Below are 10,168 nucleotides of genomic sequence, written 5' to 3'. Positions count from 1 at the left end.
GCTTGGCTGTCCTTATATTCACCCAATTTGAAAACCCCTGATCTATACCATTCTCATGTCTCTATGCTAAATATAAAAGCTACAACATGCAGTTGGTTGGCTTAGCCTAAAGACTGGAAAACAGGGGACCGTTAGTCTGGCACTGAATCAAGGCAAAAACTAAATCCTATTACCAGCACCTCTAAAGGTCACTAATTACATGCCGCGTATTGTTGGTGTGTGTGTCATGGCAAGATGTGAACCTGGAGAGACCTAACTGCCACAGAAGCAGATTTGAGGACTTTGTTGTTTATATTTCTGTCTAGAACAGAACAGAAAAAAAACGACTAGACTTTATTGTCAACCTTATGTACAACAAAATTTGCTGTACCTTACCTGAACACAAAAGTAAGAAAGACACAAATAAATACTCTACCATACACTCTAACAGACTCATGGAAAGTAATCCCAGTCAATAAGTCTGTCTGTTGACAGATGTTGGCGCCGTAATAGCGTCACAACTGTGCAAGATGCAATCACAAAACTTTACAGGTGTGTAGTGGAGATCGAAATGAAGGTTGAGTTCGAAAATGGGCGTGGTCCGACCAAAGGTGCCAGAAGTAGGGTTAGAAAGAAGTAGGGAAAAGCCCCACTCACTCCAGGCCCCTGGCCAGATTTTCCATTGTTTTTGTTTTTCCCTGATTTCAGTCTTTATTCTAATATAAGCTAACCATCTTCTGACCGTTGCTTCATATTTAACGAAATATGAGAGTTGTTTTCTATCTTCTCATTCAACACTCGGAAATAAAGCAAATAAGAGTCCTAAAATAATAAGCAATTCCTTTCAAAACCTATATTTTCCCCTTAAAAGGATAGTCTTGCTAAATGTTGTTTCTGCAAGTACTTGATTCAGGGCACCTTGGTGCAGACATTTCTGAATTGGGGGATGTTGTCTGAGTCAAAATGATCCACAGTTGCATCCCCTACCTCTGTGTGACCTTTCTGTTATTTCAGACAATAAAACTCAGATTCAGCAGCAGAGCATGCCATAACAATAATCTTAAAAGCAGCATCATTCCAAAAGGAGCAATTCAATCTGTTACAAATGACTCCTGACTAATATAGTCTCAACCGGATGTTATCAATGCTGTTCAACAGCCACTTCTTGCAGCCTCACCTCGCACACCAATAGCAGGATTAATCCCAGGCAACCCAGCCATTCCGCCTGCTCGCGGTTTATGAATTCCTATTCCTAGGCAGGAGATTAGCTCAAACATAGGCCTTTAAGGTGTGTGTGTGTGTGTGTGTGTGTGTTAATACAACAAACAGGGCTCAGAGGGATGACAGACATAGTGTGTCTAAACCACCTGCAGAGAGAGAGGATGCAGGAAGCTGTCACGGTCTCAACGCTCTTCACAGCGGCTTTGATGCCAGCTATACTGCGATACCTTGTTACCATAAATGACAGGCCATTATCACTGAAAGAAAAAAGTGTCACTGCCGGTTGATTTTTACATTTGAGGGCAGCAGGGTAGCCTAGTTGCTTAAGAAGCCGTGGACAACTGCTACTGACCTTTCATATTCTTATCTACCCACAAGCCATCTCTCTGATGAACAGCTGACTACTGACCCACAGTGTCAGGTTCAATTCTGGTCAATAACCCAGTAACACTGTCTCTACAGCACCTGTTTACTGGTTCCACTACTATTCCACTTATTTAGTATTATTCATCATTTTCATATCTCACTTATTATTTACTATTTATTCATCATTCTCAATCTCATATCTCACTTATTATTTACTATTTACTCATCATTCTCATGTCTCACGTATTATTTACTATTTACTCATCATTCCCATTCTCACATCTCACTTATTGTTATTTACTCATCATTCTCATTTCCTATTTCAGAACTGTCCATAATGTTCATACTGTTCATATTGTAATTTAATAACATAATACCATTTATCCCAGTATCCTTGCACTATGCTCCACATTTAAATATTTTTTTATTGAACTCTTCGTTCACTCATGCCTCTATATTGTTTCTGGTTAGAGTATGTATATATTGTGTATATATTAGTGTGTATATTGTCGTTTTGGTTGTTTTGTGTGTAAGCACAGTGTGAGCAACGATGCTCCAAAGAAAAATTCCTCGTATGTGTCCTCATACCTGGCTATTATAAATAAAGCTGATTCTGATTCTGATCGGATTCTAAAGAAGGGAAAGAGCATTGACCCATTCAGTCGCACATCAAAGGCCCCATATCATGCTTGATTTCAGGTTAATTCCCGTTTACAAGATTTAAGAAAAAATAATTCTCATACTGTCTGAATATACCTGTATTCACCCTCTGTCGGAAAAGCTCTGTTTAAGCGCATGTCTCTTTAAGCCTCTTGAAATAACCCAGTCTGCCTAGATGGGTCTTTCGCATCTGTGTTTGCGGCACCGTCATTGCAGCCAGGGAATGACTGTAGCAGCACTTTTTAATTATATTTAGCATAGCTGTGACATCACAATTATACAGTCCCGACAGCTCGTTTAAAGGCACAGTTTCTAAATATGGGCTCTGTGCATTTCTCTGTGGAGTAAGCGTTTTGATGCTTTCACAGTATTTATACAGGACATCAACCTGCATTTTATTAAAAAAATTAACTTAACTTTTTCTATTACGAGAACTTTAAATGATTAACCTTATATTTCGACTAGTACCTGATATACACATTCAAAAGCAACCCTAATTAGCTAAAGGAAAGGAGAAACTACTACTCCCAACATTTGGAAATGTTGCTATTTTAAAGAAAGATGGAAATATCTGTCAGTTTGGGCTTTCCAAAAATCCGTAGATCCATTATGGGAAACTTTTTGTTTTAAAGTATTACTGAAAACTATATTTAAATTGTTTTCCCCAGCACCTCTGACAGCTACACCCTGCAAATAAGATACTGTAATCAGTTGACAGCTACAAAGTGAGTGATTCCTCCCTCTTTGCCTCAGGAATAATTTAAGTGTGATTATGAAAGAGGAAAAAAAAATCACAATGTCTGCCTTGGTTATTAAAATGAGCAGCATAGTAGATAATATGTCATGCGATGTCAAAACACTGCTTACTTATTTACATTTTGGTATGTCATATTTAATTAGATTCCACGAAAGTCACTTAATGGATGATGTGATGCGTGTCTGTGGCCATGTTCAGCCAAAGGACACTCCACTGTGTTTACATGACAGTCAGTTGTTGGCTGATTTGTTACAGAGTCTTAATGCAACAGAGGTTGTGAGCTAAGGTTAATTAACATCATCTAAACTGTGTTTCGCATTCATTTTCACTGATGTGCCAGGTGTCCAACGATTAAGATTTAATGCTGCCAAAGTGCCAAATAAAAAGGTGAGTCAGTGAGGAACAATGGCTGTCATTTATGACAGGCAAGACACATTTCATCTGTGCTGCTTGGCACTGCTGTCTGCGCTGATGAAAACTAAACAGAAACAGAAACAAAGCCTAAAGAATCAAATCCAAATATTTCAGCTGTATACTGTTGCAGTGCCATGGATCTGGCCGGGCTGCCAGATGAAGACAGGCTCACAATTCCAAAATGGCATTAACCGATAATTAGTCAGCCAGAGGAGCCACATGGGCCCCAGATCCCAAGCTATAAACTACAGCTGAACTCTGAGCATCAAAGCAGGGCCTTGCAACGAGGAAGTCCTAGCAGTGGAAACAGCAACAGCACAAAGAAGTCCACCAGTGTTAATGGCCAGGCGTGAGAGACTGGCCAGCTACCGTGTCCATCCTGAAGCTAGCCTGGCTTAACTGAGCTACTTTCCTAAATGCACCATCACTCACACACACAGCCTTTGTTTGATTTTGTTATTCATTTTCAGATGACATGTAATTAATTTTTCATCCCAAGGTAAACTTTTGACTCGTGTCTCTCCCTGACTAACTCAGGTGCTGATCACCCTTTCTCTGGCTAACCGTCTACACTTATCACTGTTCAACCCCAAATGTGAATCAAGCTAAGTGGCCTAAGTGTGAAGAATAGTGGAGAACACAGAAGCTGATGTAAGGAGCCCAACAGGAAGGCAAGACGCTTAGGTCACTGGAGGACAAAGTGAAGATCTGATGCACGCCATAAAGAGCAAAAACTCATTTGTTTTCATAACAATCACTTCAATATCTCAACATACAACAGGTTATTATTCCTGTGTCAGATAAAAATGTCAAAATCCAGGCCAAGATAGAACAGCGCTCATGACTTTTTAACTTGGATCAAAAGTATCCATTTTCACTAGATGAACTCTGAACTGAACTCTCTGATAAAACTTTAAGATCTGAAAAGCTGGGTCCGGGGTATGTCTGAGCCTAGCACCAGGGCAGACAAATCCTAGGCCTGCTAATCCCATTCTGAGGCTGCAGCACCATCACAAACAGAATAATTCATAATCTTTTATTTCAAAGGGTTTAAATCATTCATCTGCAATCCTGTGGAACTCCTTTTTAATGTCTCTTACTGGTTTGTGTCCAGGGAACACTACAAAAACGTTTAAAACACGTTTCAGAGCGAGTCACACTCTTCTGACGGCGCTTGGCTACAGTGGCTTTATGCTCCGCATACACAATGTTGTAAAGAAAACTGCTGTTTGCCAAAAAAGTAATGGCGAGACAGAATCTGCTGGGATCTAGAGTGGGTGACGTTAGTGATATGGGGACGGATAAGGCTATGTAGGTTACATAACTGATAGACTGGGAAGAAAAACAATACCGCTCAAATAGATCTGAAAATGAAAATACATCTGTAGTCGGGGCATTAATAACATCTCCCGACATATGTTTAACTCCCTGCGAAGTAATACAGCTTCTTCATCAACGGGATCGTTGACTAAAGGAAATGACGTATTTGAGAAAAAGACATATAGTCTGCCTAACATCACATTTTTTTATTCATGCAGATAACAAACCGTGCTAAAACGCACCTGATACAGAATGAATGAATGAATGAGGAAATGAAAGAGCGCTGTGTCAGAGGGAGGAGACAGAGAAGAAAACCCGCTCCTGACCAGGTTTGGTTCACAGGCTCAGTTACCATAGTAACTGACTCTGAGGTTATGTTACCTCTCTTTCTGAAACTGGCTGGAGTTACCCCTCTCTCAGGTTTGATTAACTCGCCTTTCAGAAACACAACACCCAGAGTTTCCCTCATCTCAGAGTTTTCACTAAACCTGCATTCTGAAACGGACCCCGGATTTTCACCGGCAGTGTGGATCTTTTTCTGCCTTCATCCGACTTTTGTTTTTCAAAAGATAGATACAGTAGCCCCCGCCACGCTTGCCCGAAGGCAAACCACAGTGTTGACTCAAACGCAGGGTAAATAAGAGTACTTCTTGGATCTGTCAGAGTGTGAAGAAATTCACTGGGTGTACAGTGAGTGTGTGTGTGTGGTTGTGTGTGTGCCAGTTTCTCTTTACTTTTCCCTGACAGTGTGCAAAACACAGTGGGGACCCCTCTGCAGCTCAAACTTTTTAAAAAGCTGGTAAAAACAGCCACTCGTGTTTCGAATCCACGCACACATGCACACCCCTATGCACATACGAGGCGCCTCCTCCAGCAGACAGGCATGCTGTAACAAGACCCCTACGTTAAAAGGATGTTTGCTTTCCAGCGCTGCCTTTCATCCTCCGCAGGGCTTTAAGAAGCATACAGATCCTAATGCAGCTACCACCGCATACTTAACTTTATATTCCTAGAACCCAACACAGACCGTCTCCCTCTGTGTAAAGTGCCAAACTTTTTTTCTTTCCACAGAGCTGTCACAGCGGGCGCCGAGGCACACGATATGAAAAAAAAATCAGCAAACCATTGGTGGTTATGCCAGATAAAGCAGCCTCAAAACTGAAAAAAACATAAAAGTTACCAGGAGATTGTCAACCGAAAGAGAGTGGGAGCAGACTAAGATGGGAAGCAGAGGACTTTGCATCAGAATTTAGATAAAATTAGGTAAAAATTCACGCAAAATATACAGTATGTGGTGATATCAATGAAATGAGAATAACAGGCTTGAAAGCCATTTTGATTTGTGTGATTCCTCCCTGGGCGAGAGCGGTCTGTCAACCTGTGCAAGACTACTATTTTGACAGGGATTGTTCCTCTGGACAAAAAAAAGCAGTGGTGGACTGTGACTAAGTACATTTACTCAAGTACTGTTCTTCAGTACAAATGTTGAGGTACTCATACTTTTCTTGAGTCATTTTTTTCATGCCACTTTCTACTTCTACTCTGCTCCATTTCAGAGGGAAATATTGTACTTTTTACTCCACTACATTCATCTGACAGTTTTAGTTACTAGTTCATTTACAAATTAAAAATTTTTGTACACAAGACACATATAGTTTATGTTTTATTATTGTAACTGAAACTGCCCAACAATACAACGGCCTACTTGTCCATCTGAATTAGCAGATTAAACACTCAGTTGATTGACAGAACAGTTTGGATCGTTTCCATTTTCTAAAATGTGAGGATTGTCCTGCATTGAGAATAATCCCTTTTAATACTTTAAATAGATTTTCCTGATATATTTACATACCGGTAATTTTACTTAAGTAACATTTTCATTGCAGGACTTTTACTTGGAAAATTCTTTAGTGTGGTATTAGAACTTTTACTTAAGTAAAGGATCTGAGTACTTTTCCACCAGTGCATGAAAGGCTGAGCAGAATGCAGGCCTACTGCAGATGACAGGACGAGACAGACAGAGGACTTGCAAAGTTGAGTTGAGTGTGAAACTAAAGATGAAATAGAAAAAAAACTTTCCAGATGCTGGCTAAACATGTTTTGTTTCCAGTGGATGACTGATAGGGACATGAGAGAACAAGGATGACAGCAGGGAGGGGGCAGAGTGCCACCTATTGGACAAACAAACACACTTCACTTTTTCCTCACAACTGACGATAAAAAAACAACACATTTGAGACAGCTTTATGTCTCACTTAGCAAACCCATCTCCCGATGGTTGAGCGTGAATGAAAGCGTGCGTGGATGACAGAGGGAGAGTAGAGCAACACACAATGAAAATATGAATCATGTACTGGATGTGTTTCAATTCCAACTGACAAACAGACAATGTCATTTGGAATCCCTTTTGCATTTGAACGATGCTAAATGTGCAAGTTTCAAATCACCCACACCGCCACAAATTACAAGCCTCTAATTTTGCATGCTTGAAAAAAAAAAAAAAACATGTAAAAATGTGTCTGCCACAGGATTAAAATGAAGATATTGTACCTTTATACATGTACCATTTCAATGCAAGTCTATAGTGTTGATCGTGTTTGTCCCACATACTGTCTCACAACGTGACTCATCAAATGTGCTTGCAAAAGAGAACCGTGTCCCCATCCAGTTTAATGAAATCCTGCAGCTTTTTTCTTGTTGCCCAGAATGAAATTTCTACAGACAGAAAGTGACCAATCAAAAAAAAAAAAAAACACTTTGATGTTACAGATCGCAGTCTAGTGAAATAAGGTCTCAAAAATAAAGGAAAGATTTCTTCTGCTATACGTGATTAAAACTCTTTTTAAGCTGCAATGAGGTTTAACATCTTTATTTTAGCTCCACCCTGTTGGTCAATTCCCATTTTTGTTTAACCAGCTGTTGACTGTACATCAAATCCAAACTATCACTTCAAAAATGAACATCAACATCAGACCCTTTTGATTCTGTCTTCCCTTTTGAATCCATTTCATTTGTTTCAGTATACTGTAAAAGGCTCCTGATACACAAAATATACTTCTGGAGACTCACTGAAGTTCCCTCTACCGCTGCAACCACATTTGAAGGCAAAGTGAGAAGTTTAACTACAACCGAGATGTACAGCACACCATGCTATGGCTTTGGCTATGTAATTTGTTAGCGTATGAAATGGATTTTACTAGTCATGTCACATAAAACGTTCTGAGTGTAAGCACAGCTCACTGCATGTTAGGGCATGTTCAGTAGCTAACTGATGAGACTGTGGTTGCACTGGGCAGCTTCCAGGTGAAACTAGTGTGTGAGAGTGGAGCAGGGCGAAATTAGGAGTCACAATGTAGTGAATGGCAAGTGGTGTGAAAATACACTGTACAGTATAAAGAATTTAACTCTGATTATAGGTTTCACTCTTTTTTATGTGTTAACTTCCCACCCCTTTCATCACAATCATATCTCCATACTACATTTAAGCATTGTGCAACCATGGCCGCATACATATCAGTTTGAGGATTGAAGACAGTGTGCCCCCAGAAAAGTTGTTTGGCTCGGTGGCAAGTGTCTTTTATCAATGAAGGCTTGGACGATTCACGTACTGATGGCAGCATTAATGTAGAGCCCAATAGATTCTGTGATAATAAAACGGATTCCATAGGGCCCTTAAGTCAGAGCTAAAAGCTAACTGGAGATTTGAAACATCTTAAAAATACATTTACATTTCCCCCCCAGTGGCTGAGGCCCAGTGGGGGGGGAACTTAGGCCCAGTGGGCCACCAGGCTTACACTGCAAAGGGGAAACCCTGGAAGACAATTAAAATGTTTGGGATAAACTGTGAGACAGAGCATATTATCCACTGGGTTATGTTTGCAGACATACCTAGCATGTTGAAGATAAAGTCCTTGGCGGTGTGAACCTCTAAGGCGGTCTGGTCTCTGAACTCTCCCTGTTCCAGTAATACCAGCTCAGACACCTGGGCTGACAACTGCTCCAAGGTGGCCCCCGACCGGAAGTCCACCTCTGACAGCTTCTTGGCGGGGGCTGGGGAGCGCGGCGCCACCGCACTCATCAGGGACTCCATCTTTACAACCCTGTATGATAAGGGCGAGAAAAGAGAAATTGTTGTTGGTTTGTAAGGCTAATGTGTACCTTCAGGATTTTAATATCACAACAACCCTATTTTTGTAACTAACTCAGTTCTAATGGTTCCCCTGAGAGATGGATTATGCTGTCACAGTGCCAATAATAACTAAGCCTATTGGTTTTGAGGGTAGCTATTTGCACCCTAAAACAAAACGCATGCCTGTTTTCATAATGTGTCTTACAGCCTACTATTTTTAGACCGATTAAGTTCTCGAACCTTCATGTTTTCATTGCAATTTAATGCTTGCCTTGTTTTAAACAGCCTTGTGTGAATCATGAGACTTTGAGGAACAATTCTGAAGAGACACATCAGGGAAGAAGTAGCATTACCTTTTAATAGCAGTAAATGTGATATTGCAATTACAGCTTTGATCAACATTAAAGTCATTTAAACTGTGGCTAAGTACTGACAGGCCAAAAATGCATTGATAACGTGACTAATAAAAGCATACTAGGCCACTATTCTCTGTTACAGGTTTTAACCTGATATAACACTATGTGTAAAAACATTTAACAGCCAATATTGTCATACATTATCATAAAAAGTAGTTTAGCAGCCTCAAGTGACGTGAATTAGGTTTGTGCAATAAGTGTGTTTTACATGGGACCTTTGCATTCATGTAAATCACAGCTAAACCACTGACTTTCTAAAAAAAAAAACTTAAGAAAATTGCTAATGCAGGTTGTTTGACAAAACTTTGGTTACTGTTTTTTTTGGCATGTCTTCTATCCTGCACCGTATCCTAGTATGTGTCCATTGAGTTGAGTTGGTTGAGTTGTGCCTCAAGCAATAGGTTTCAATTGAACGGCATACAAGATGAGAGGATTTAAGTAATTATCGTTGTGGCCAGTGTATGGTCATTATGTGAGTTACAGAGTTGTTATTTGTTTACACGTCCAAATAATTGTACTAAAATGTGTGACCTAAAAGTAACAAGCCACAAACTTATAATGTAAACACAGCTCCCGAATGGAATGGAACATGGCTTCTGCCCCACCGAACTAGAACTAGGTCAATTAGCGAGCAAGCCTGCTCCTAGCTGCTAAGCTAATAGCCGAGCTAATTAGCCAGCCTGTCGTCTGGCAGTCAACAATAGCTAATTACATCATTGGTAATAGATGGTTAGCTAATTAACATGGGCTGCGTTACATTAATGCGTATGGCTGCTTGTTGTAGAACCATATTAGCAGACCATTTGACTTGCAGTGGTCGGTGTGGTAGCCTAGAGTTACCTCGCCCGCAGTCAGCTCATTTCTTTTAATAGCCAACTAGCTTCGTCAAATTAGCACGCTAGCTAA

The 10,168-nt window shown here is 40.3% G+C and overlaps 1 protein-coding gene across 3 annotated transcripts in view; it reads right to left on the bottom strand.

The window, feature by feature from the left end:
- Nucleotides 1–10,168, bottom strand: part of tmem102 (transmembrane protein 102) — a 23,219-nt gene that overhangs the window by 12,626 nt on the left and 425 nt on the right. The window contains exons 1-2 of one of the 3 annotated variants that reach the window (XM_032544720.1): nt 10,103–10,140; nt 8,606–8,817 (exon numbers count right to left, since the gene is read on the bottom strand). In XM_032544720.1, the coding sequence (XP_032400611.1) occupies nt 8,606–8,807 (202 nt within the window). In that variant the 5' untranslated portion in view covers nt 8,808–8,817; nt 10,103–10,140. Of the gene's footprint in view, nt 1–8,605; nt 8,818–9,575; nt 9,715–10,102; nt 10,141–10,168 lie in introns of those variants that run through there. The other 2 variants (XM_032544719.1, XM_032544718.1) reach the window with 2 other exon arrangements.

Source organism: Etheostoma spectabile, chromosome 19 (assembly GCF_008692095.1).
Source record: "Etheostoma spectabile isolate EspeVRDwgs_2016 chromosome 19, UIUC_Espe_1.0, whole genome shotgun sequence".
NCBI lineage: Eukaryota > Metazoa > Chordata > Actinopteri > Perciformes > Percidae > Etheostoma > Etheostoma spectabile.
This window is presented reverse-complemented; position numbering and strand designations above follow the sequence as displayed.